This window comes from Durio zibethinus, chromosome 2 (genome assembly GCF_047325235.1).
Source record: "Durio zibethinus cultivar Kanyao isolate XHJ-2024 chromosome 2, ASM4732523v1, whole genome shotgun sequence".
Taxonomy (NCBI): domain Eukaryota; kingdom Viridiplantae; phylum Streptophyta; class Magnoliopsida; order Malvales; family Malvaceae; genus Durio; species Durio zibethinus.
The window spans coordinates 1430187-1456107 of record NC_143163.1 but is presented as its reverse complement, the minus strand read 5'-3'; the positions used below and the strand labels follow the sequence as shown (position 1 = coordinate 1456107).

At 33.5% G+C, this 25921-nt stretch overlaps 6 protein-coding genes and 1 non-coding gene across 8 annotated transcripts; 3 read left to right on the top strand and 4 right to left on the bottom strand.

Moving 5' to 3' along the window:
• Nucleotides 1–848: 848 nt before the first annotated feature.
• LOC111308643 (soluble inorganic pyrophosphatase 6, chloroplastic-like) lies at nucleotides 849–3245 on the bottom strand. The gene is made up of 6 exons (XM_022907122.2): nucleotides 2856–3245; nucleotides 2616–2776; nucleotides 1964–2064; nucleotides 1674–1855; nucleotides 1316–1414; nucleotides 849–1220 (listed from the first exon to the last, which is right to left on the bottom strand). The coding sequence occupies exons 1-6, from the start codon at nucleotides 3102–3104 to the stop codon at nucleotides 1128–1130; spliced, it is 885 nt and encodes a 294-aa protein (XP_022762857.2). The 5' UTR covers nucleotides 3105–3245; the 3' UTR covers nucleotides 849–1127.
• Nucleotides 3246–5886: 2641 nt separating this feature from the next.
• LOC111308642 (NAD(P)-linked oxidoreductase superfamily protein) lies at nucleotides 5887–8757 on the bottom strand. The gene is made up of 5 exons (XM_022907121.2): nucleotides 8407–8757; nucleotides 7994–8222; nucleotides 7377–7676; nucleotides 6473–6601; nucleotides 5887–6246 (listed from the first exon to the last, which is right to left on the bottom strand). Exons 1-5 carry the CDS (start codon nucleotides 8580–8582, stop codon nucleotides 6115–6117), a joined length of 966 nt encoding a protein of 321 aa, XP_022762856.2. The 5' UTR covers nucleotides 8583–8757; the 3' UTR covers nucleotides 5887–6114.
• Nucleotides 8758–11223: 2466 nt separating this feature from the next.
• LOC111308181 (transcription factor bHLH25-like) lies at nucleotides 11224–13856 on the top strand. 2 transcript variants are annotated; one of them, XM_022906500.2, is made up of 5 exons: nucleotides 11224–11498; nucleotides 11693–11770; nucleotides 11910–12398; nucleotides 12517–12888; nucleotides 12992–13856. In XM_022906500.2, the coding sequence occupies exons 2-5, from the start codon at nucleotides 11735–11737 to the stop codon at nucleotides 13064–13066; spliced, it is 972 nt and encodes a 323-aa protein (XP_022762235.1). In that variant the 5' UTR covers nucleotides 11224–11498; nucleotides 11693–11734; the 3' UTR covers nucleotides 13067–13856. The 2 variants fall into 2 exon arrangements, with proteins under 2 accessions (XP_022762235.1, XP_022762234.1); XM_022906499.2 differs by having other exon boundaries at nucleotides 11607–11770.
• Nucleotides 13857–16822: 2966 nt separating this feature from the next.
• TRNAV-AAC (transfer RNA valine (anticodon AAC)) lies at nucleotides 16823–16896 on the top strand. The gene has a single exon. It is a non-coding gene; the product is annotated as a tRNA-Val (tRNA).
• A 359-nt stretch (nucleotides 16897–17255) lies between these two features.
• TIN1 (tunicamycin induced protein) lies at nucleotides 17256–19219 on the top strand. Its single transcript, XM_022907110.2, has 3 exons — nucleotides 17256–17479; nucleotides 17572–17922; nucleotides 18255–19219. The coding sequence occupies exons 1-3, from the start codon at nucleotides 17372–17374 to the stop codon at nucleotides 19071–19073; spliced, it is 1278 nt and encodes a 425-aa protein (XP_022762845.2). The 5' UTR covers nucleotides 17256–17371; the 3' UTR covers nucleotides 19074–19219.
• A 98-nt stretch (nucleotides 19220–19317) lies between these two features.
• On the bottom strand, nucleotides 19318–21681 carry LOC111308638 (malate dehydrogenase, glyoxysomal). The gene is made up of 9 exons (XM_022907111.2): nucleotides 21523–21681; nucleotides 21206–21421; nucleotides 20709–21023; nucleotides 20429–20518; nucleotides 20259–20342; nucleotides 20025–20060; nucleotides 19837–19926; nucleotides 19645–19739; nucleotides 19318–19543 (listed from the first exon to the last, which is right to left on the bottom strand). Exons 1-9 carry the CDS (start codon nucleotides 21592–21594, stop codon nucleotides 19471–19473), a joined length of 1071 nt encoding a protein of 356 aa, XP_022762846.2. The 5' UTR covers nucleotides 21595–21681; the 3' UTR covers nucleotides 19318–19470.
• Nucleotides 21682–22172: 491 nt separating this feature from the next.
• Nucleotides 22173–25633, bottom strand: LOC111308636 (serine--tRNA ligase-like). Its single transcript, XM_022907108.2, has 9 exons — nucleotides 25461–25633; nucleotides 25306–25376; nucleotides 25046–25207; nucleotides 24854–24959; nucleotides 24420–24613; nucleotides 24017–24120; nucleotides 23747–23930; nucleotides 23156–23335; nucleotides 22173–22910 (listed from the first exon to the last, which is right to left on the bottom strand). Exons 1-9 carry the CDS (start codon nucleotides 25591–25593, stop codon nucleotides 22701–22703), a joined length of 1344 nt encoding a protein of 447 aa, XP_022762843.2. The 5' UTR covers nucleotides 25594–25633; the 3' UTR covers nucleotides 22173–22700.
• Nucleotides 25634–25921: the final 288 nt, after the last annotated feature.

Here is a 25921-nt window from a genome sequence, read left to right as displayed (position 1 = left end):
GAGAAGTCTATTTTCAGGAAACAGTATCATTAAAAAACCAACGGCGTCCATTGGATGATGGGCTTAATTAATTGCACGTGCCTCTACTAATGTTGGTTCATCGCTTGGCTTACGTTCATTGGTCACAATTGGATATAGTCAAAATCAGCTACACTTTTGGAACAGTTACCATAATCTTGAACCCATTTGATTCCTGTTAAAATCCCAACAAAACCGACTGAAGGCCCACAGATTGTTTCCCTGGGTTCCCTTCCCCGCTAAACCAGCCTCTTTGCTCTCCCTTTATATAAGGTATCAACAGCTGACAATGATTTATAAAATACCCATTTGATTCCCAATTTCTTTAGTGTTCAGCTCCGATTATGGCACCTACAGCTGCAATGTTGATCCTCCGCCATCACAGTAAAACAACTTCACCATCTCTTCCTTCCCCGCCATCACCGCCTCTGAAGATGAAGCTCTCTGCATTAAAGTGGGTTGCACAGGGCAGTCTTCTGATGCAAGGAAGATCTAGGTCTATGAGCAAAGATCCCACGATGGAGGTTGATCGTGCTTTCTCTACTGATTCTGCCTTGGAAATGAGGTTCCTGGAAGCCCTTGAACTCAGCTGGTGGTAGAGTATTTATTAGGTTCAAAGCTGTCGGGCAGAGGCCTAACTACTATCAATTTATCATACAAAGCGTTATTCTGCAAATGACAACGTCAATTTTTCTTGTAAATTTTTTCTGCGAAATCAATTTCATATGCCCCTTGCACATGTTTGGATTACACCTGCAGATTTTATCATACAGTTACAACTATCCAGTTATCGAGATTTTTCCAGTCATTTAAATGGAAATGTCATCAAGTTCGAGCAATTAACAGGGTTTTCTTCGTTTCCCCGTACAAGTGATATTTGGCAACAAAATTCAGCTCCTATCCACATCAGAACAACCATATGAATAAGAAATGCTACCCCAATTAAAAGAGTTCTCTAATTTACTCAAATGATAAGCAGAAAGAAATACATTGGTATCAACTTATATGAGATTACCAAGACCTGCTTGCAAAAGGGCAAAAAAAAAAGAAAATCTCAAGACGATTATTTGAAATTGACAGCATTGCCGCTCTAATGCCCCTGGTAGCGTTTATACAAGTGAAAGCTCTCCAGCGGGAATCGATCTTTTGACAAGTTTAGCCCAAGACTCGTTAGTCTCCGTAATGACCTTGAGTGCATAGTCCTGTTTATCATACAGATAAAAAATTAAGAGACCAGAAGCAGGATGAAGCGGACAGGCCTTTCGGGAGCAGGGAAAAGGGTAAACCAAATACCTACCTTGTTAGCCGCCTTGTTGCCAAGACCAAACTTGTTGGCTGGTTTTCCATCAGGGATCTTATAGTCTCTAAACCAATCCCTGATTGCAGTGAGAGTCCCCTGAAAATATCACCAGATGGATGCTCAAAAGTTTTGCAATTGTAGGTGAGATAACCATGCTTAAGACTAGTTAAAATAACAAGTAACACTGACGTTTTTAAATGCTGGTAGTCATAGTAAATTAAGCTAGCAATTCAACAATCTAACTTATAATTGCAGTATAAGTCAGCTCCTGGCTTAACTATTCTTGCTGTTGACACGATCAATTAATTGGTGAAATTAAAAATTTAAAAACCCTGCAGAGTATAGAGAGAAATACCGGGAAATGCTTCTCAACATCATCGACATCATTCACAAGGGAAGCTCTTGGATCATCTAATGAGATGGCAACTATTTTCCAGTCAAGTTCCCCTTCATCAATCATGGCTAAAGCAGCCAAGGGCTTAACCTTCAGAATGTCACCAATCTTTCTCCGACTTTCACCAATCTCAACAACATCAACTACGAATTGAAAGAAACAAAAAATCAAGATTTCAAAAGCTACTTTTCACAACAAAAAAGAACGGCCTTGTAAGAAATACCAAATACTAAAACAAGTATTAAAATTACCAGGGTCATTGTCACCAAATGCTCCTTCAACTTCAGAGTTTGCCAAAGATGGGTCTTCCCATGTTTGTGGAAGCAATCCATAATTCCAGTTTATATTATACCTGAGGGAAAATGAATGGAATTATTCAGAAATGAAACCTCTTTGACACAAACTAGACTACGACAACTCACAATAGCAAGAAGTCGAAACAAAATGGATTCCAAAAATAAAGATCCTATTTTTTTTTTCTGTCTGTAACTTCATATTTACTAAGTAGAGGCCATGCTGGGTTTTTGGTTCTCTCACATGACCTTCGGATCGTTCATCACCTGAAGCCATTTGATGTGCCTTAATACAAATCTAATCTTACATCTCCTAAAATCACTTGCTCTTGTTAGAAGCAACTAAACCACTCTGGTATCTAGCACACAAGATTCTCTGGCTATTATATGTACTTGAAAGCAACTAAGTTATTTTCAATGTTCTAAGAAAATGGGTCATTTCAAAATCAATACAAGTTTCTATGGGTAGATTAAAAAGCATGGTGAAATGCAAAATCTAATTGCACAATTGTTAGAAAATTTAAACATCTTAGCACAAATTCGTGCTGAAAACAACCCAAGCATTAAAGTGAGCAATAAGCTAAACATTATCAAAACCAGAAAACCTTACGGGTAATATCGAAGCTTGCCCTTCTTTGTATCCTGCTTAATGGGAGTGTATAGCTCATCGGTAGCAACCTCCATTTTTGCATTTGATTCTTTGGGTATCTCAACAATGAAGTTAAAAACACCATCTCCCAAATGCAATGGAATACCATGCCAAGGAGAAACCTAAGCCACCACCAAATCTCAGTTACCATCAAAATATATTAAATTTCAAGGATTTTTGAGGAAAAAAAATGAAAAATACCCTTTTGCCCGAATCTTCGAAGAAGACTCTGTAGTCAAGGGTTTCGGGTTGGCCTTCTTGTTTGATCTGAACCTGAGGGTTATAAATGGCATTGCAAGAAAATAACCTCTTCGACAATCGTCTGCCGGTGGTGAAGGTAAGAGCGTTGCTGCCGCGTTTCAATGCGAAGGGGGCTTTAAGGAGCAAGCAGGAAGAGGCAGCGGCGCTCGAGTTACTGGCGACGGCCATCACTTTGGCTGCTGCTGCCATGGTTGGTTTATTTTTTGTGGTGGATTCTCAATCAGTTAAGGAAGTGTTACGGAGTTTGGTTGGTTTTCGAGTTTTTTGAGCAAAAGTGGTTTGCGTTGAGTGGCTTACCTTTTCAATGCTCTCGTACATTCCTTTTTTTTTATTTTTTTATGGATAAACAATTTTTATAATAAAAAATCAGAATTTTTCTTATCATTGAATATTTATGTTTATTTATTTTATATCTAATTAGATTATAACTCGGATGTATGAAATATTTTTATTTATTAATATGAATATATATATAAATTATTTTTTAAAAGAAAATTATATTCAAAATTTTAAAATTCACAAATATATAAATTTTATATATATAGATTTGTCATAAAAAATTAATTTTTTTTAAAAACAATAAGAAAAAAAAATATCTTTCTTCTAGATATTTTTGTTTATAATAATATTTATACACCTTTAAGATTATAACAAATAAAAATAAATTATATCTTTTTTAAAAAAATTAAAATATATATTATTAAATGATAAATTAAATAATAAAAGAAGTATTGATATACTTTTACTTTAGTAGTATTGACTAAATTATTATACAAAATATGAAAAATATTAAAAAATATGTAAAAGAAATATTTTTTAAAAAATATTTTTTTCATAAGAATGAAATGTTAATAATAATAAAATATATCTCAGAAAAAAGTTATAAACAAAAAAATAAATAAATTGTAATAATAATATAATATACCTTTAAAAAAATTATTGAAAAAATAAAAAAAATGATGTATAACATATTACATTTGTAATCTTAAATTTGTAGAAGAATTCTTTAATAGCAATTAGGATTAAATAGATAATTTTTAAATTAATTTTTTAAAATTTAAAATTGATATAATAAGTGATAAAGATAATATTAATTTTTTTTACATTTATTTGAAATATAAATTTGATAATTAGAGTTCGAATAGATATAATAATTTTGATAATCTTATTATTTAAAGATTTAAGATAAAAAATTTTTGAATTTTTAAAATTTTACATAAAATTGCTTGAATTTTTAATATCTTACATAAATTTTTTAAAAAGATAATTTTTTAAATCAAGATAAAAATGGCTGTTAAAAGATTTGTATAAACTTAATCTTTATAAGTTTTAAATATGTTTGACAGATTTTGATAATTAATTAATTTTTTAAATTAGGTTATTTGATAAACAACTAAAATTATTTATTAAAAATAAAAATTCATATTTCATATTTTTAATTTTAAAAAATATATCTCTAAATTGATTTGATTTTTAATTATAATTTGAATAAATTTAAAATTATCTAATTTGTAATTAAAAGAAAATATCTTATTCTTTTAAAAAATTATCCTATATATCATTTAAAAAAGTTGTCCACATAGGCATTCATGTAGCAAATTTATTTATATATGTTGTTATAATATATATATATATATATATATATATATATATTAGATTACATTTGTAGTTCTAAATTTGTAAAAAATCTCTTTAATGGCAATTAGGATTAAATAGATAATTTTTAAATTAAATTTTAAAATAAAAAATGGATATAATAAGTGATATAGATAATATTAAATTTTTCTGCATTTATTTGAAATATAAATTGATAATTATAGTTCAAATGAATATAATCATTTTGATAATCTTATTATTTAAATATTTAAGAAGAAAACATTTTGAATTTTCAAAATTTTACATAAAATAATTGCTTAAATTTTTAATATCTTATGTAAATTTTTTAAAAAGATAATTTTTTAAATCAAGATAAAAAAATTATTGAAAGATTTGGATAAACTTAATCTTTATAAATTTTAAACATGTTTGAAAGATTTTGAAAATTAAATAAATTTTTAAATAGGGTTATTTAGTAAACAACTAAAATTATTTATTAAAAAAATAAATTCCATATTCCATAATTTTAATTTTAGAAAATATATCTCTAAATTGATTTAATTTTTAATTATAATCTGAATAAATTTAAAATTATCTAATTTGTAATTTAAAAAAATATCTTATTCTTTTAAAAAATTATCTTATGTGTCATTTAAAAAAAATTATCCACATAAACGTCTATGTGACAAATTTATTTACGTATATTGCTATATAATATATATATATATATGTACAAAACACAAAATCTATTTTGTTATAATTGGTTTGATACATCAAATTCATTTTTTTTTATTTTTACTTAATTCATATATCATTTTCATTTAAATTTTAAAGTATTTTTGTATTATATTATTTAGTATTTAAAATTATCACGACTATAAAAAAAAGGCAATTGTTGGATAAAGAAGGTTAATAGGATAACTAGACTCAAATATGGACCTTAAGTTTTCATTATACTATAGTCAAAGAGCTTCTGCAAATACCAGCTGAAGTAATTATTAATAAACCCTAAACCCCTATAATCTTTTTTCCCGAAATTATAATATTTTTGAATTTAGAATGAATTCTTTCAGATTTTTCGGACATGGCTTCTTCAAAGATCCAGTTGGTATGGTCAGAATCAGAGCCCTAAACCCAACAACAAAACCCTGCCCAATCAATTGCTATAGTCGATGTCTTCTTGGACCTTGGAAGATCTCCGCCAACTGTTTGTCATATAAAAATAGTTTCATGGGAACAGAAGGGTTAACCCACTGTCATTGCCAACACATGCGCTCAAAGATTATGATCAACCAAACTAATATGGAGAAATATAAAATATAACTGCATATATGACCAAAACAACTGAAGAATTGCGGGCCGAAAGGGGGGGAAATAGTCAAAATTAGGATAATTATTATTTCAATCATACTCTTGAGACTGACAGTATGAAATTACCTGGAATGGATCCATCCCCGTAGGCATGGAGATTATTTGTCGTCTAAATAGTAGTATCATAGCAATAATATCGTTGCCCCACTCCTCAACGCGTTTCACAAATTGTGAATCAATAATTAATGTGGGGGAAATATGCATATGAAAATAAAATACAGGTGGATATTGGTCAGCTGTGTTGAATTCCACTCGGCCATGTCTGATTCTTCACGGGTTTCAAGATTGCTTCGACCTCGGATAGAGTTTCCTGATCTTTCCCAAAAAGTGCAACTTCTGTAGCAGCTGCGACATTCTCTACAACCTGATTATTGAAAAACTGTACGTTACTCACAGCTCAAGCAGCAAACTCGTGAAAATACAAAATTTATATATATATATATATATATATATAACCGTGTTTTGACAGGTATGAAGCAGTTGGATTATCCATATTATTTTGCTAAATGATTGAGTACGGAAATACTATTAGCAGGCATAAAACAGATTTCGGAAAAAGGAGGCTGTTAAGTCAAATGATGAACCAAAACCTGTTTAACTGAGTTCATGCCAACCAGCACTGACGAAATATCCTTATTTGACAAGCTGTACTGCATAGCTAACTTTGAAATATTCTTCCCTTTCTCTTTACAATAGGCAGCGGCAGCTTGGCAGGCAGACTGAAGAAAGAAACAAATTCCACAGCAATGACTGCTCAAACTTATGAAGATATACTGAAGCTTATATTCAAGCACATGAACTATGGAAATGACTAATTAAATAGATAATGTGAGTTCATGGTGGAATACATTTTTGAAGCATTAAATATTAGATGTGTTGTGGTGCTAACGAACTACATCATAGCTAGAGCCAAAGAGAACATGAAGCCAAATATAATCTCTCAACTTATGATGCAGTCCTGCAAACCATGTTTCCAAGTTTTACATTGATGTAAAAGTTGAAACTACCAGAAGATTTGTACTGCAACTTTCAATTCAATATGCAGTATGGTGCATCAAAATCTCCATCCACTTATTTCACATGAACACCACCAGAGGTCAGAAAACCATGCTCTTGTCAGTGAGGAAAAATCAACGTGCATATAATCTTGGATCTTGGCAATTCTTTCTTGCACTAATAGCAGATACTTCAAGGAAGGTGTTTGAATTGACAATTATTTGATTGAATTATATTTGAAATCAATTTTCATAACAAGAATTGTCACTCCTATAAATATCCTATAAAGGGTTTAAAGTAGGTACTAATGATTTGTCTTTTTCCCCCTAAAAACTTTTTCAGGTTAAAGCCCTCCATTCACACATCAATTAGATCCAACAGATTATAAGGGTATTTCATTTTCAGATACCAGATAATCAGACGGACAAGAATGCATAAATAGTTTTGCATTCTGCAGAGTGCAGCTGCTCTATCTTATCTGATGCCTAAAAGTCTCACCTTGAGTTCAGATGATGCTGGATGCCACTCTGGTGGACCAAGCTCAGTAAGAAGTCCCATGGCAAGTGGAGATGCACTTATTACACCAACACCTTTGTTCTTCAAGTAAGGCAATAAATCCTCCAATGTTGAATCATTAATGCTATAATGGCAATATGACAAAATCACATCAACTGTGCCTGGTGGAACCCTATCAAGCACATAAGTAAAAATTTCCAAAGGCAATCCCGTGATACCAATGAAACGAATCTTCCCCGCTTCCTTCAGTTTCTGAAGAGCTGGAATTGTCTCATTCACAATCTGTTACCATGAACAAACTAATCAAATTAACCAACCTTTCATTTCATATCAGATTTGCAAGACAAAATCCTTCCTAACACATCATCAGCTCTAGACCCAACAAATCATATAACATAAATGGGTCCACATTTTAATAATAATAGCTCTGTTGAATTAACAACAAGTGTGGATCCATGTCTATTGACATACCAAGTTCTAAAAACATGACAATTGGCATATCCAAATTTGGTAGTCCTGTATTCTGAGATAATAAGGCTTTTATACAGATATTATCAAATCACAATGATAATAAACCATTTAATTACTTAATTAAGGACCTGATCAAGAGAGCCGAATTCGATGTCATGGCATTGAAATATATCAACATAATCAAGTTGCAATCTTTCCAAGCTCTCATCAATGCTTTTAGTTACTCTCTCAGCACTGAAATCAAAACCTTCACGATATCTCCCACATTTTGTTGAAACTATATATTCATTTCTAGGCACCCCTACAGCTTTAAGTCCCTTACCCAGCATCTTCTCTGACAATGTCCCTCCATAATACCTTCAAATTAACAAAAAAATAATAAAATTCATTAAAAATTAAACAAAAAAAAAAGAAATTTGATTCTTTGAAGTAGACTTTATCTACTTCGTTTTGGATGAAAAAATTTAATCATTTATCCAAAAAAAAAAAAAGGAAATTTAAAAAAACCCCAATTTGTTAAATTCAAGAAAGTAGGCATTACGGGGAGGTGTCGAAGAAGTTGATGCCGAGGCGGAAGGCTTCGCGGACGGAGGCGACAGCGTCGCTTTCGGATACGGGACCGAAGACGCTGCCGAGAGGGGAAGCTCCGAAGCCCACGCTACTGAGTTTAAGGCCCGTGTTTCCGAGGGGTCTCAGTTCTAGTTTGGGAACTGCCATCGATTGAGTTCCTGGGCTTTTGTTTTCTTAGGAGAATTGGGAAATATTAGAAAAGCTTTTCCCGAGAAAATCGTAACCGTAACTACTAGAGCATACGAGTAGAAGGAGTTCGACGGTTAAAAAAAACTTGAACTTTGGGGAGTGTTGAAGGTGTGTCGTGTGGCCGACAATGATCTTGATTTTTTTAAAAAATAATTCTCCTTTTATTTTCTTTAAAATTTTGTAAATATAATAAATGAAAAATATAATACTACACATTAAAAAATTACCTGTGCTATGCGACGGGATATACAATCATTCAGATAAAATTTTTTTATTTAATTATTAATTTTGTTGTAATAGTATTTATATAATTTTTGTTAAGCATATAGTAAATGTGTATTTTTTAAAAATTTAATTAGAAAATAAAACAAATAATTATACCAATACCTTACTATTTTTTTTACTCAAATATGTTTGGAGGCACAAATTTTTTATTTTAAAAGAATATAAATAATTTGAAATTTTGTTTTAATAAAAATACATATTTATCTCAATTAATTATTTTTTTAAACTATCAAAGTTTGGATTATGGCCACTTAAACAAAGAATTTATTTTGTAACCATAAATTTATATAGTATTTTTAATTTTTTTTTGTAAAATTTATAATTTAAATAAATTTTATAAATTTATAATAATTATTATACTTTTTTCGAAAAAAATCAAACCCTACCATCCCAACCCACTAGCCAAAAAATTTCCAACCCCAAGTTTTCTTATAAAAAAACTCCAAATTCATTAAAATGAGAGTTGTGTCGTAAATTTATAATAATATATCTTAAACCTATTAAAAAATATGATTTCAAATTAAAGTTAAATTTCGAAAGAGTCTTAGTAGTAGTTTGTATCTCATGACATTTTTGATATAATAGAATTAAGTTTATCGTACTTTCATTTAAATTTAAATATCAATTTTAATAAAATTAAGTTAATATAATTTTTTTAAAAAAATAATTTTTAATCATAATTATAATAATTTTTTTCAATCTTATTTATAATAAATTTTATTATTATTTTTAATTTCATCGTAATCAATTTTCATGATTATTCAAACGAAACTTTAATTGATTTAGTACATGCAATCATTTTTAAAAATAATATTTAATAAAATTAAATGTTAAAATTTAATATTTATAATTTATTTTTTTATTCTGACTTCTTATGTACTTTTTAATAATAATAATAATAATAAGCTAAACTACTATAGATGTGAAAAGCAATAATATGCTTCCAGAAACACTGAAGAGCTGCTTCCTATAGGATAGAAAATCTTGTTTTCTTTTATGGATTCTGTAGTATAGAAACTTGGAAATGGAAAGTGGGAATTGAAAAAAAGCTTTTAGCAAATATCAAAAAGAAAGTGAGTCCCTCTCCTTTCTTTTCTTCATAATTTTGGCCGATAAGAAATGGGATTTTCTTCTGTTCAAGAAAAACACAACAAGATAAGACAATAGACATTCTTGTCCTTAATAATGGGGCAGACTAGGCAGGAGGCACTGGCCAACAACTAGACATGAAAATGCCATGGAAGGTATCTTCCAGGAAGGTTCATTAACTCACGAGCCAAAGCTGAATTCTTGTTCCTCCTTCATTCTTGTTTTTTTTTTTTTTTTTTTTGGTTTCCTTTAAATCATTGGGCATCGATATTCCAGAAATTCAACAAGGAAATAGAAATTAGACATGGGGCTGAACCATGATGAAGATAATAATAATTGAGCAAGTATAAAAAATTCTTATTTCTGACTGTGCCATAGGGACATGAAAGATTAACACTGAGCTTCAAGCTTAATCAATGCTAAATTAAGGGCAAGTTCTGTTAACGTAATTACGAGCTATTTTTTCCTTAAAATAATATTTTTGACATATGTTTCCCGACTCCCGTTTGGGATTTGAGACATTGATTTAACAGGCTGGTTGCAGGATAACCATCGATGCTTGTTTAGCCCTAGACAAACAAAAACGCCTTATTATTCAAAGAAAAACAGAGTTTTCGGTTTCATTTGGAATTCTATATCTTTCCTTCCATGCTGGTGATCTCATTTTTAGTCTTGTTTCTGGTAGCATTGTTACTGTTTTCATGTTGTAAACATGTATGATGTAATCATAGTTTATGGCTGAAAATTTTGAAGCTTCATGGGGCGTCGTCTTGATCTTGATCATTAGCCGACAACTTTATGGGTCGATTCGACGGGCCACATTGGCCCAGCTATACCTTTATTGGTGTAGTGTACATATCTAGTGCAGTAATGTTGGACAGATATCATCACCCCATTGGCTTAAAGGACAAAGAAGTCAACAGAAAGTTCTGAAGGAAAAACAGTCATCAACTTATAACTAAAAATGTAATGTTGGGCCAAATATAAGCCATATCTTCAATCACATGAATTTCATGTGAAAGACCATTGCTCATTTGCTTTGGCTTATCATCATTGTTTCCTTTGTTTTTCATTCGTGTAAAAATATTAGTAATTTATTGAGTTGGCTTGAATGATTGGGACCATAATTAATTTTGGGATCACTGGAATTTTATTTGGAACGTTGGAATCAATTTTCAATGACTGGTTGGAGATGCTCATAAAAAGTCTGCAAAACAACAAAAAGAGGGATTGTTTATGAGGCTTATTTGTCAGCAAAAACAACCATTAAGATGTAATATATGCTGTTAAGTTGTCATTAATCTACAGAAGTATAGGTTTTCATTGAGTGTGTCAAATGTCAATGGTCTTTTCACATCATCTACCCTGTGAGACTGGTAATGGTGGACTATATAACAGGCAAGAGCTCTAAAGTAGTTGGAAGAAAGTTGGTGCTGATTGGGCATTCCTGCTTTACAGGAGTTTTTTTGACATTAGAAAAGCTTTAGCTATCATTAAAGGGTGAGAATTCAGGTTACAGCTATATTCTCATTCCCTATGGGGGAATCCTACTTTCATACTTTGTTCATTCAATTAGTTCTTAATCCTCGAAAGGGTTTTGTTTTCTAGGCCTTGCGAAATATGTGTGCTAACTCATCAGCAACATAAGTGAACAAGCTTAATCATTCATATCTTTGGGTGACTGTTCCTGCCAGGGTACTTCAACAGGCTCTTTCTATCAGAAAGTGGATTCTTCAATGGAGATTTCATCAATTAGAGAGTTACCTGAACTGGTAAGACTCTTTTGAACTCTCTGGTTCATATTATTCATTGCTATATATAGGCATATCTTCTTAATTGTGCATGAATTACTGCAACACTTGTCGTATTCAAGAATGTTATTTTTATAGTCACTAAATCTCAAATCCACAGGGAGAGGAGGATCCTAACTTATTCAATCAGCACTGGCATATGAACTCTCTTGATGAACTCAGCGTCCTCCCTCTGGCGGCTGCGTTTGGAGAGAACTTGCAGCACTCTTTCTCTAATTACTATCCGGTCGCATGGAATTCATGCAAAGCTGATGCAGATGATATATCAAACCTTCAAGCTGCTTTTTCTCCAAATACTCTTTCCTTTGCCAGTTCCAACCACATGAATTCAGTGGGCATTTGGAAGCCTAAAGAAGAGGCATCATGTTCTAAGAGCATGGAGTCCTTTCCTTCTGATTTCTTGTTTTCTCAAAATCCCTTAATTGGAAGCCAAAACTATGTGCTTAAGGGTTGCCATGGAGCTAAGAGGGTTAGCACAGGCAATAGAATTTCTCAGACACAAGATCATATCATGGCAGAAAGGAAACGGCGAGAAAAGCTCAGCCAGAAGTTCATAGCTTTGTCTGCTATAGTTCCTGGCTTAAAGAAGGTAATTACTGGTATACATGTAAATTATCAATTGTTCTTTTTTTTTTCTTCTCGTTAATTTGAATTTTAGTTACACCAATGCCAATCCAATTTCTGATTTATATTGCAATGCGATGCAGATGGACAAGGCTTCTGTGCTTGGAGATGCTATCAAGTATCTGAAACAACTGCAGGAGAAAGTCAAGACACTTGAGGAGCAGACTAGGAAGAAATCAATGGAATCAGTAGTTTTTGTGAAGAAATCTCAACTATTCGATGACAATGAAGACTTTTCCTCGGATGAAAACTTCAGTTACCCCTTTGATGAGCCACTACCAGAAATTGAAGCAAGATTTTGTGATAAAAGTGTTCTTGTAAGAATTCATTCTGAGAAAAGAAAAGGACTTTCAGAGAAAATCATGTCTGAAATCGAGCAGTGTCACCTTACAATCATCAATAGCAATGTCATGACATTTGGGAGTTCAGCTCTTGACATAACTATTGTTGCTCAGGTATTTAAAATTTCTATGACAAGTGAATGTTTGTTTGAAACAAAATAATGAGAAGTCATTATTTCATCTACTTTTCTTCAATAATCTCCATTTTTTTTCTCAGATGGATATGGAATTCTGCATGACAGTAAAGGATCTTGTGAAGAAGCTACGAGCAGTTCTTAAATTGCTCATCTGAAAAATCACCCTTTTAACTATCAATCTATCATATACTATAAGCTTTAAAAGTAAGTAATAATACCCTTGTACGCATAATTTCAGACACTCCGAATCAATTGGCATTTTAATGATCCCACCACTCAAGACCATCAAGCCACTTTTAGCTGATCAGAGGTTCATTTTTGCAAGACGGTTCTTTTCAGTCAATCTTTTGCATGGTCCTACTGTTTGACCATGTTTAATTCCTTCTTGTTTTATAGGCTGATCTCATCTCAGCTCATTTGGGCTTTTTTTTCGGGAGGTTGAAAATTCAACCGAACATGTATATATGATGCATCCCTTTCTAACCTAAATTGGTTAAAAAGGAAAAAAATGTGTTTCTTTTTTTGGGTGTGTGGACAAACTGGCCTTTGTTGCAGCAGTGTTCTGTTTTGTTTCAGTGACTTAGAGGACTCCTGAATCCTGAGCCTCTTTCTCCTTGTAATTTCTAGCTATCTGGTGTTGTAATAGTACTTTGAATAACAAAAATGAACTACAGTTTCATCTAAATCATTTGCCTTGTTCTTTCCTGGATTTTGATAATGTTTGTGGTTGAGGAAATCCAAAATTTGTAAAAGCAAGACGTCAATTCGAATCAATTCGAGGCTCACAAAAGCTTGGCATGACTTGGAAGAACCCTAAAAAGGTGGTACATGATGTGGTGGTTGTACTACTCCATAGTTGTTTATGTTTGTCAAGTTGCCTTGAGCAAAGGACAAAACCAGACGCTTTAAAAGGTAGCGTTTGGCATGTTTTCATTTGCAGATTCATTGACATTGTACTTTCGTTTTCTGTTGAAAACTGCAGCTAACGTAGGATTTCTACATTTACCATATTAATCTTTCCTTTTCTTTGATCCTGTCAGACAATTGTTTAGGATAACTTTAAACCTATAAAAAAAAATATGCAATATTTTAAGACATAAGATTAACAAAAATATTGAAACAAATTCAGCCAATCACAGATTAAATATTAAATTTTGATAAAAAAATAAATCATGACCATAAATAGAGATATTATAACAGTGGCTGTGATTATTGCCGCCGGTGTAATGTTTAATTGGTTATTTTTTTTAATAACAGGAGTATACAGTACAACCTCGGACCCCACAAAAGATCCTGATCTTATCCTCCATTGTCCGAAAGATCTGCCTATCTCCCCATTAAACTGTCTTTCGTCCAATTATTTTTTTTATTTTTTATTTTTGGAATTGAGAATCATAATCAGGTTAGTGAAACTGACATCTACATGCTACAACTTCAACTCGTTTTGTTTTAAAAGTTACATACCAATTACTTCCTCTGACTACTTTTTTAAAGATAAATTTTAAAATTATTTTTTTTAAATATCTAAATTTTTATTTTTTTATATTTTAAAAATATATTTTATGATTTTTTTTTACTTTTTTAACATTAAAAATTATAAAATTTTAATTTTATAAAAAATTTAAATTTTAATATTAAACACATTAAAATCATTTTTTTAAATTTCGTAAAAATTAATATATGATAAGTATTTTGAGATAGCAGTAATATATTAAAAAAAATTTTGATGAGTCAATCTGTTTTGTTGAAGCAGAAAAAACAAAGAGTACTAGTGGGAATACAAGTCCCATACAGTAACTCATACAAGTTCAAAAGGAAAAACATCCATCATAAAAAAAATGAACTTATAATTAAAATTCAAACAAATCGAATATAAATGATTCGTGATTTATTCGTTTAATTATTAAATCTAAAATATCATTCATAAGTATTTATTAATTTTAATAAATAAAAATTAAATTTGTACATAAATTATTCATCAAATATTATGATTATTTATATCCTGTCAATAACCACGTTACCATGATGCCAAAACCCAGAAGACATTAACCAATAACCACGTTACCATGATGCCAAAACCCAGAAGACATTCTTGCAACTCCTCTTTCAAACCTTTTTCCATTAAAAAAGAGAGCACGGGTTGAAATTTATGATTAAAATATATAGTTGGTACTAATCAAATGAACTCGCTGCGATGTGAGAATAGTAGCTAGAACCGACCTACGATGCCTGGACAATTGGACATTTTTAACCCTTGGACTCCGTCAATTGAGTGTTATACTTGTCTATCAATGATTCCTTTGATCTATCCAAACACTATTTGTTCATTGAAATTTGCTTCCATTTTAGTAGCTCATAATATAATTTAACATATTTACTATATAATAGAAATACATGAATAAAATTATGCTAATTATAGCTCATCTGATTCAACCAACAAGTTACGTTACACCTGGAGACTCTCCAATAAAGAAAACAAAGAACAAGGTAAAGCGTAAATAAAAAATATATCAAACTTTTTTTTACTATAATATTTATTTGAACATAATTTTTATATTATCAATTTAAAAAAAAAATTATGATTCGTTGTTGTACTGTAGTTTATTTTATTACATTTTAAAATTAAAATAATTCAAGAAAAAGAAATCTACAACAACGACGAGATGTGATCTTACATACATAAGTTAGATATGTTTCACATTTTTTTTCATCAAATCATTGATAATTATTAAAAATTTCACTATTTAAGCAATTGCCAAATTGAATTTGAATACCTAGTTGTCAAAGCTAGAATACAGAAAAGTACAAGCATCCACGTGTCTACTATTTGCTGTTTTAACTTCTGGTTTTAAGCCATCACCCAACCCTCTCATGTCATTCAATTTATGTTAAATCCAACGTGATATTTGCATGACAGGAAGAGTGATCCGAAAGGGATGAATATGATTAATATTTATTTATTTATTTATTTTTGCTTTTAAATTTTTAAAAATTAAATTTTAATAATTGGATTTAAGTGTTTTATATTGGAACTTTTCTTTGAGATAATCTATCAATATTTTAAATTTATTTACCATATTTTTGTAAAAAAAGAAAAGCATACGAGAGTAAAAATACACAAATCATTAGTTATATTCATATAATATTTAATTTTTATTTATATAACAATAATAAATTAAGTTTTATATCTCATATTTTAAAAAATGAAGATTTACAATATTAATTAATTATTATTAATTTCCCAGAAATGCAAATCATTATTATCATTGGGGAAGACTGAAGAACAAAGTGTTATGCTTGAACGGAGCCGAGGCATAGGTTGGGCTGGTCCCAACAGAAAAGAATCCACTAAGGCCTATTACGAAAATTTTGTCGAGCAAAATTTCCTTATGGAACGCATGGATCCAGGCCGATATTCTTAAAGACAGGACCATTAGGCAGGCCTCAGTTACTCAAGGAAATAGCTGGCTGGAGGAAGTTGCTTCAGTTCATTGGACAGCAGGGTGGGACAGAAGTCAGGTATTAGATACCTAAGAAGTTAAAGGTTGGATGGGATAGATTGATTTGGTTTCCATTTCATAGTGCCAACCATGCAATGGTGTCTAATTGGAAGGCTATCCTATCCTCAACAGATTGCTTACCAAGGACTGACTGCAATCATGGGGAATGAAGATAAATGAATGAATGCAGGAATTCAGAAATAACTTTTCTTTGGGTGTAAGTTTTCCGAATGTATATGGCAGGATGTGCTTCAGCTCTGCCAGTTGAATAGATTGGGAGGAAGAGTTTAATCGGGTTAGCTGTCACCAGACTTAAAGGGCAATAATTGATATCCATCATTCTCCGGATAGCTTGGAGTGCATCCATGTATCATAAATGAAGAGAGATGGATCCTCCAAAGTAGCGTTAATGGTGTCGTGGTGTAGTTGGTTATCACGTCAGTCTAACACACTGAAGGTCTCCGGTTCGAGTCCGGGCGACGCCAAAAAATTATATTTCTTTTTCAATTTTTTTATCTACTCAAGCGAACGACGTCCTTCGATTCTTTACCTATTCCAATCACCCCGTTTAACACGGAGATGGCCAGCGAACGACGTCGTTCGCTTCTTTACCTTTTCCAATCACCCCGCTTAACACGAAGATGGGTCAATCACCCCGCTTAACATGGAGACGGGCCCCACACGGCTAGAATAATGCCAACAGAGCCAGACCAATCGCATTTGTGTTTCGCATCATTTCCTCTCTTCTGATTGGTCATTAACTCCACGTCACCTTCCCTAGATCCTCCACCTCTCATTATCTAGAAACCTCCTATATTTAAACCCCATAAAAAACCAATTTTTAAGACTTACGTCCATAAAAATAAAAAAAAAATCAAATCAAAATCTTTTAAATTTCTCCTCCAAATTCGAATCTCTCTCTTCCTCTGCGGAGTTGGTGTCGGTGGACGGACGACGACGATGGTTGCCAAATCTTCATCTTATATCGTGTCATTGATTTTCGTTTTATTTACGATTCTATCGTCTTCCGACGCCTTGGTTTCCGCTTCCTATCCTAAAGCCTTTTCTGTAAGCGTTCTTCTGCTATTTTGCAATTCATTGAATTTTTTTGTTTGTTTTTCAAAAATATAATTTGATGGGCTTTTATTATTTGGGTGTAGGATTTGAAAGAAGCAATTGTGAAGGGATTTGGATTCCAAACCGATGATTTTAAGATTTCAGGTTTTGATCTGAGGGATGCCCTTGTGGGCCATTCAGTGGCATATGAATTCGACGTTGAAATCGATAAGAAGGTGATTCCTTTTAAGCTTTTGGAGGATGTGAACCGATGGGAGTACGTTGATTTGCCCATTTTTAGGGTTGAAGACCCAGCTAGACCCGGAGTTGAAAATGGGTTGGTGGAGCATAAGAGGATATCAGATAATGGGTTACCCGTTTTAGCCCCGTTTCAGCTGGCTGGGCCGATGGAACTCTGGATTCAGGATGGCAATGATATGCGCATCTCCTTGCCCGTGAGTTTTATCTTTTCCCCGCTTTTTATAACAAAAAGTTTGTTCTTTGAAGTTTTGATAATGGGAATCTTGTAACTTGCAATCACAATATTCATAAATAAGTTGGAAATTTTAAAAAAGAAGGAACCCTAATTGAATTGGATATGTTTAGGATTTTGTTTTAGGGAATTTGCAGAGTAAAATTTTTAAGAAGGAAAAATCAGTCAAATAGTTAAAAAAAAAAGGTAGAGTTTTTTCTTGTCTCGAGAATTTAGATTTTCCCCTTCTTGGGTTGTGCTTATATAATTTTTTGAAGTCTATTTATTGATTTTGATGTTGGTTTGATTCTGCAGCATGATGTGGATGCTGGCGTCTTGAAGAAGGTAATTTTAGCTGATGGTGCCGTGGTAACTGTCAAGGGTGCGAGATCAGTTAGCCTGCGACATCCTATTGATCTTCCATTACCTCTGAACCGAACACAAAATGGATTTGCATCTGGCCTTATGGCCCTGGCTGAGCATCTTCGTCATGCTTCTCGCAGTCAAGAGGCTCCAATCCTCTCCCTCCGCATTGTTGGCCCAACTTCCCTTGCTGTCCCATCGTCTTCATCTTCAAATAATAAGTTGAAGCTTAAGCGACTTGCTCCTGGCCTTGTGGAACTGTCGTCAATGTCTAAAACTAAGGCTATGGATGCTGTTTCCACTACTGATCTAGAAGAAGAAGCCGCTACAGTACTAACCCCAAAGCACTTCGCTACAATGTGGCCTCTTGCTTCCATCAATGGTTCCAATGCCAATTTGATTGGTTTCGAGACACTGCTATCATCTGTACTGGGCCCAAAGGCAAACAAGAAAGGTTCCTTTAAGTTATTGAAGGCTGATGTGTCTGCTCAGACATTTGTGAAGATTGGTTTTGGGATTGAGAAGAAGTTGAAAGAAGGAGATGGGTTTGATTTGGAGGGTTTTCCTGAATGGAGGACAAAGCCTGAGACAGTGAGGATGCATTTTGAGGTATTGGCTAAGGTTGATGGTGAGAAAGTTATACCAGAGAGAGTGGTGCAGGTTAACCCTGTTGTTGTGGAGGATACTGTGGCACCAAGTGTGCTCACAGGGAACATTACCTTGTCAACAACTCCTGTTGTTCATCCCCCTTCCAATCCCTTCACCTTGTAAATTGTTAAAGAGGGAAAAGGGTTAAGATTTTGGCTTGTTAAAGAAACTTTAAAGATGAGATGAATCAATTATACTTAATTTTTCTTGTGATTCTGATGTGTTAGAAGAGCTGTAACTCTAATAAAGTTAAAGATGCTTTATCGCTACCCATTCACTGAGTATATAATTCTCAACTAGTTCTCAGTTTTGGATGGTTTCTTGGAGAATCTGTGGTAAAAGGTGTTAAAGCGTGAGATTGACTACATTAACCAGAAAATGAATAGATCATCATGCGATCTCAATTGATGCAGCAGTGGTTTTGTTAAATATTAGCAGATTCTTCAAAGTACCAAAACATATACAAAGCCCTGTAACAGATTTAAGCAGCTTATATAATAGAGATCCGCTCATCACCAATTCATTTCTTGATAAAGGCAATACCCTTTTGAATACTTCCTGCTAACTCTTTCTTTGCTTTCTCCAAACCAACCCTGTTAAAAATTAAACATGAATTAATTGAGTAATCTGGTACCAGTACTTAAAATAGTAAACATGTTTATATTTCTAACACAAAATATATTTGTATCTATACCTCTCGTACTCGTTTAGAGGCCCCAGTTGATAGACTTCCTCAGCTCCAGTACGACCAAGTCGTACCTTGGTTGCAAAGAAAGGGAGTTCTGTAACCTGTGATTGAGATAAGAGTATGTTGATTATAAAAAAAAATGTGAAAAATGCTAAACCAAGAAGATGTTGGCGTGAAATAAATGTTTGAAGAGGGTACCTGGGAAGCTACAAAGGCACATTCCACAATTCCTGCATCTCCTCTCAAGCCTCGGAGGCATGCATCTGCGAACTTGACAGCTGCATATGCCTATACATGTAAAGCCTTCCCTTAAGTTGCTTGTATTTATCCATTAAAATTTACAATAAAAATTTTGGTACAAATTAGAGTGAAGATAGATGGCCAACCATTGACAGTGTAGCAGATCCAGCCCCAGCTTTTGCCTGCGTAAGTGAAAAGATGCAACTCAATTTTGAATTTTTCAATTTGGATTGTGAAACTGAGACAACTTAAAATAGATAGGTCCATGTGAATCTAATACTGGTTGCCTGAACTCTGAGGTTTGAACTTGGAATCCTCTTGTTCTAACTTTATTTATTGATTCTGCATGCTCTGTGAGAAAAGGAAAAACATTATTATACCTCAACAACTTCTGTCCCACCGTTTTGAATGCGATTTGTAAGGTATTCAGTTTCTTCAGGGGTGAAGCTGCAGGGAGGTTTAACCTGCAAAGATTGACATCAAGTAAATTGAACTGATAACAGTTTATCAGAACTGAAAACAAGTGAATTTTATAGATTTTGTTGAAAACCTGTGACAAAAGAGGCAAAATTGTCACTCCTGAATGACCTCCAACAACTGGGACATTAACTTCTCTTGGATCAAGTCCCAGAACTTCCGCCTATACGAAAACATAAAAAAGATGCTTATGTAAGAAGTGAAAACTAGAAATGCAGTGCTCCATGAGCAATTAAATACATGATATGGCATGTTTTGGCCTGGTAAGAAAATTAGGAATGCAATGATGCAATGAAATGGTGAATAAAAACATTGATTATCTCATAACCATTACATTATATGGTTCAACATACCACAAAAGTGTTTGCTCTCACAACATCTAGAGTTGTAACTCCCAGAAGTCGCTTTGGATCATAAGTACCAGCCTTCTTAAAAACCTCTGTTGCAATTGGAACTGTAGAATTCACTGGGTTGCTGATCAGATTAACAATTGCATTAGGGCAGCACTTTGCAACTCCTTCACAAAGTGTCTTGACAATTCCAGCATTAATGTTGAAAAGATCATCCCTCGTCATTCCAGGCTTCCTCGGAACACCAGCAGGTATGATCACAAGGTCCATGCCTGTTAGAGCACTTTCAAGCTGCGGCTGCCCCAGGAAACCACGTACCTAGAACCCAAAAGGAACATTTCACTGTAATGAATATCAATTTTTACATGTCTAAATGTTTCTGAATTAACATGATAATGCACTCTTCATTCAAAGAACATCTAGTCTATCATATCCTAGAAAATTTGTGTTGAATAACTGTTAAAGTCTTTAGAAGAGAACAACGGGAGAAGAAATATTACCACTGCACCAGTGTCCATGTGACTGAGATCAGCTGTGACACCAGGGGAGTTCACAACATCATAAAGATGAAGAACCGAAACAAGTGGATTCATTTTCATTAACATTGCAAGAGGCTGGCCAATTCCTCCAGCTGCACCTAAGATAGCAACTTTGAATCCCGGTGCCCCTCCTTTTGCTCTGCAGTCAGCTCGCCTCAAAACAGAACTTTCCCCCATCTGTCATTTACAATCCACAAAATACATCAAACAACAGGAAAAGCTACGTTACTCATTGAAACTTGTACCTGTAGCTGTAAGGAGATAACATAGAAGAGAACCTGGGGATTTGGAGGCTGGAGATGGGCTGAGATCCTGGCAATGCGTTGGTTAGCCTCTGAACTAAACTCCATTTGATTTCTCTTCCAAGATATGGTAAGGGTTAAAGTGTAGGGTGGGTGTAATATTATGGTTCTACGTGCACAAAATGAATGGATTTAAACAGAAAAGCAAAAGAAGAGATAAAGGTGAAGTTGACGTAAATACACATATTTTCTTCGAAATTTAGTTTGTGTGGAAACTAGTCCAAGTCCTTATCCTATCTCTACTCGCAAAAGGAATGTGGCTCTCAAAAACTTGGTTTGGGTTTATTTCCAGGGTGATAAAAAACTTGAGATGTCTGTTTTTCTAATAAAAAACTAATGATGTTTGCAGTTGTTACTTGTTTCGGTGATACAAGTGGTAAATTCTATGGGTATTATTAGGAAAAAAATAATGATGTCTAAACACAAAATTATCCGAAACTATATTTATCAGCATCCATAACATTTTTCTAGCTCTCAACCAAGACCTCTTTCTTAATTTCTACAGGTTATCACAAAATTCTTTTCCTCTTTGGTCATGGAATGCCCAGCGCCAACAATTGATCCTTTAATAAAATACTAAACTTTTAATTCCAGTGATCGAGTTTGAATCTTGATAACTTCAAATATAAAAAAATGTGATCTAGATATAAATCTTTATAACTTTAAATATATAAAAACAAAACACACACAAACAAGGTACCTACACCTTGACTCACAGAATAAGGGGCAAACGTCCACGGTCGCCTATCAGCAATTGCATAATGTGAAGATGCAAGAGCTTCAGAAAACGTAGTCGTAGTATTCCAGAAAGAAGAAAAAAAGACCTTATCGTACATCAGAGAGAAAACATTCAATGGAGTGTAAACTACAATGCTGATGCAAATCCTCAGATATCATCCTCCTATTCTTGATCAAAATGGGATATCGTAACTAAACCAAATTTATAAAATTCCAACACCTTGAAACATCATGTAACATGCACATCACAGTATCAGGGCTGGAATTTTCTTCTGCAAAGTACTACAAAACATTTGAAAGGTGTACTCTGCCGTTGAAGGTTGTAGACAACAATTTTGGAGTAACAAAATTTAGTTTTCAGCCAATCTGAGCACTTGTTCCTTTAATTGTAACCAGTGGTTGTGTAAGCCACATAACTAGGACTTGGATTTCTTCCCTTTAGTTTCAGCAGCTGGTTTCGTCTTGAAAGGCAGGAAGGTCTTCCCACCCATGAATGGCTGTAAAACTTCGGGTATTTCTACACCATCTTCCTTCTGGTAATTCTCAAGGATGCAGCACATGGTCCTTTCTGTTGCTGTGAGGGTAGAGTTCAACAGGTGAACATGCTGTTTTGCCTGCTCATTGTTCTGCAACAGAAAACAATCACAAAGCATGAACCAAAGTTTCAACCAGTAAACTCAGGACTTTAGTTGATATATAATAAGGTATAAAAGTACTTTAAAGTTTAAATTAATGCTAAACTGATTTCTACTCTTATTAAAAGAAAAAAAAAGTATGAATCATGTTTATCTCCTACACACTTTAACTCTGCTGTTGGTATTCTGGCTTAAAACTTTACTCATAAATAACAAGACAAGCCAACAGGACCAACCTTTTTCTGCCCATATCTAATTTCTAGTCTCCTTGATTGATAATCTGTACAATTTGAGCAGGAAACCAGCTCTCTGTAAGTCTGAGATGCTGGAAACCATGCTTCCAAGTCATACTTCTTGGCAGCAGCATCATTAAGAGCACCAGAAACAATCACCACAACTTGATAAGGAAGCTTTAGCTACAAAACAAGATTCACACAATCCATATAAAGGTTCTTCAGCCTCAAAACTTCAAAGGAAAAATGTAAGTTTTAACAAAAAAATAGCACTTTATTTCTTATACCATATCGAGTGAGGAAGATTTTACATGCATGGTGAACTTTTATTAAAAGACAACCTAGCACCACTTTAAGTTGAAGGGCAAAGACCCCACATTCTTAATTTAACATGGGTTTGTTTCACAATAAAAACCAGAAAGATTGTCCACTGATAACCCCTTCCAGGTGGCATGGGAACAAATATGAAGCTAGCCTGATTGGGTTCATTGATACAGATAAACCAACATTCAAAGAGTTCTAATTATAGATACAAATGAGATTAGTTGAAAAAACAGGAACTATTCATGTTCAGTCATTTCATAAAAGTTATACCATCTGATAAAAATCCTCAGAGTTTTTAATCATTTCCTCGTGCATGTCCCAGGAATCATTGCCATTTGGGCTGGTAATGCAGAACTGCTCCACTTTCTCAAATTGATGAACCCGGAAAATTCCAAGAGTATCACGACCATGTGAACCAGCTTCTTTACGGAAGCAAGATGAATATCCGGCATATCTGGCAAAAAAATATTTTCATAAAAAAAGCAACAAAAAGATCCTTTACTAGAAATAGGCACCTTGCTTCTTTTTCATGATTAGAACCTTATAGGTAGCTCTGAGGGCTGGATCCAATCATCCAAGTGGTAAGCACAGAGTGGCTGTTCAGCTGTTGCAATAAGATATTTGTCATCACCTTCACCAGTCACCTATTGAACATCAACGAAACCAGTCATGCTTTCTTCTTATACAATATGAAATGCTTGGTAAAATAATGTCTGGCTAATGAAAGACGCATTCTTAACCATAAGGAACAATAACCATTTTCTTTTGTTTCTTTTTCCTAATATGTAAGGAGAATACTTCCTTGATAGGAAGTAAAGTCAATATCAAGAATTAAACCATCTCAATTCTCAAAAATAGTTAAAACTTTGAACTTGTAAAGAAATCAAGACCATCCCAGTACATGGAAAGAAGAAAGATTTCCAAAACAATTTCCACATGTTACCTTGTAAAGTTCCTCATCAAATTGTGCCAATTGAGCACACTTGGCCATAACATCTTTTCTCATGAAGAACGGTGTTTGCAATGCCGTGTACCCCCTTTTCTCCAAAAAATCTAGCCCAAAATTGATCAAAGCTTGATTGAGACGCACACCATCTCCTTTTAGATAGAAACCTCTACCTCCGGCAACATCAGCACCTATAGTACAAGACGAAGGAATTTCAGTTAAAATGATTCAACAAAGAAACAAACCAAGCCAATTTGCTAGCTAAATTCATGCATAAAACCATTCAAGATGAAATACAGCCTACAGTTCTACCATTTATCAAAAAATGGATCCACATTAGCTTAAATAGAGAATTTTCACATCTTAAAAACCAATAAGCAATGTATTCACTTTAAATACACAAAGCATATTAACCATGGAAAGTGTATTACCCTTTTTTGTATCTGCAATCCCAAGAAGCTCAACAAGCTCAACGTGGTTCTTTATCTTAGGCTCCAACCGCTTCTCATCCCAGGTTCTAATTACAGCATTATTTGCCTGCATTATTTTTTGTAAGATAAGTCATTACTCTGATTAAAGCATTCAAAACCACCGAAATGAATAAAATTTACTGCGTTATTCACCTCATCGTCACTGATAGGAACCGAATCATGCACAAGGTTCCCAATTTTCTCCAATTTAGACTTTAAAACAGCCCAAGCATCCTTAACCTCAACGTCTTTCTCAGCTATTCTCTGTTTAACCTCCTCTGTTTTCGCAATCGTCTCTGATGCATCTTGCTTAGCCTTTTCCACATCAATTCCAACACAAAAATGCAGTTAAAAAAAAAAAACCCATCACGAGTTTAAAACAAAACCAAAAAAAAAAAGGAAAAAAAACCCACAATTTTAAGTTGAGCAACTTGCTTGTTGATCTTGTTGAACTCTTTTCGCAGATTTTCAAGTTCATATAACACTGTACGAGAAATTTGTTATTAGAAAAAAAAAAAAAGAAAAACAAATCGAAACGTGAAAATGAAAGGACGGATTGGGTAATTACATTGGCGATAGACTTTGTCAAGGTCGATGATGACGTCGACATCTCCGACTTCGGCGTAACGACGGCGTAGGGATTCACGAATGATCTCTGGGTTGTAACCCTTTTCTTCTCTGAACAAATTGATGTCCAACATTTTTCTCTTTAACTTCCAGCGAAACAAGTGAAATAAAACCGAGACCGTCTAGTCTGAATGAAACCTTAAACAAGGCACGAAAAAAAAACCCTATGGTCTGTTTGTTTTCAAGGTTACCTTATTCTAACCCTGGATTTGTAGTTCTTTTGGACCCACAGCTGTTCTTTAGAAAGGGCTTTGTCCGTTTGAAATTGTTGGGTCAAGTTCACAAAATGAGGCCTCACATATTGGGTTTTGTGATGATTGGGCTTCTTGGGCCACTTTGAATCTAAATTAAATTAAATAACTATTAAATTAAAAAATGAGAATAATAATGAATCAAATTACA

Bases quoted from the DNA above. Each gene is read 5' to 3' on its own strand.
- LOC111308642 (XM_022907121.2), bottom strand. From the start codon at position 8,582: ATGGCAGTTCCCAAACTAGAACTGAGACCCCTCGGAAACACGGGCCTT. The intron at 8,223-8,406 runs GTAATGCCTACT...GTTAATTTGAAG, and splicing joins AACTTCTTCGACACCTCCCC to GTATTATGGAGGGACATTGT. The intron at 6,602-7,376 runs GTGAGACTTTTA...TTCTTTCTTCAG, and splicing joins CAGCATCATCTGAACTCAAG to TCTGCCTGCCAAGCTGCCGC.
- LOC111308643 (XM_022907122.2), bottom strand. From the start codon at position 3,104: ATGGCAGCAGCAGCCAAAGTGATGGCCGTCGCCAGTAACTCGAGCGCC. The intron at 2,065-2,615 runs GTAAGGTTTTCT...ATTTTCCCTCAG, and splicing joins GGCAAGCTTCGATATTACCC to GTATAATATAAACTGGAATT. The intron at 1,415-1,673 runs GTATTTCTCTCT...TGATATTTTCAG, and splicing joins ATGTTGAGAAGCATTTCCCG to GGGACTCTCACTGCAATCAG.
- TIN1 (XM_022907110.2), top strand. From the start codon at position 17,372: ATGGTTGCCAAATCTTCATCTTATATCGTGTCATTGATTTTCGTTTTA. The intron at 17,480-17,571 runs GTAAGCGTTCTT...ATTTGGGTGTAG, and splicing joins CCTATCCTAAAGCCTTTTCT to GATTTGAAAGAAGCAATTGT. The intron at 17,923-18,254 runs GTGAGTTTTATC...TTGATTCTGCAG, and splicing joins ATATGCGCATCTCCTTGCCC to CATGATGTGGATGCTGGCGT.
- LOC111308181 (XM_022906500.2), top strand. From the start codon at position 11,735: ATGGAGATTTCATCAATTAGAGAGTTACCTGAACTG. The intron at 12,399-12,516 runs GTAATTACTGGT...AATGCGATGCAG, and splicing joins TAGTTCCTGGCTTAAAGAAG to ATGGACAAGGCTTCTGTGCT. The intron at 12,889-12,991 runs GTATTTAAAATT...TTTTTTTCTCAG, and splicing joins ACATAACTATTGTTGCTCAG to ATGGATATGGAATTCTGCAT.
- LOC111308638 (XM_022907111.2), bottom strand. From the start codon at position 21,594: ATGGAGTTTAGTTCAGAGGCTAACCAACGCATTGCCAGGATCTCAGCC. The intron at 19,927-20,024 runs GTTGGCCATCTA...TTACATGTATAG, and splicing joins GATCTGCTACACTGTCAATG to GCATATGCAGCTGTCAAGTT. The intron at 19,544-19,644 runs GTATAGATACAA...AATTTTTAACAG, and splicing joins CCTCTAAACGAGTACGAGAG to GGTTGGTTTGGAGAAAGCAA.
- LOC111308636 (XM_022907108.2), bottom strand. From the start codon at position 25,593: ATGTTGGACATCAATTTGTTCAGAGAAGAAAAGGGTTACAACCCAGAG. The intron at 25,377-25,460 runs GTAATTACCCAA...TTTCTCGTACAG, and splicing joins TGACAAAGTCTATCGCCAAT to TGTTATATGAACTTGAAAAT. The intron at 24,960-25,045 runs GTGAATAACGCA...AAAATAATGCAG, and splicing joins TTCCTATCAGTGACGATGAG to GCAAATAATGCTGTAATTAG.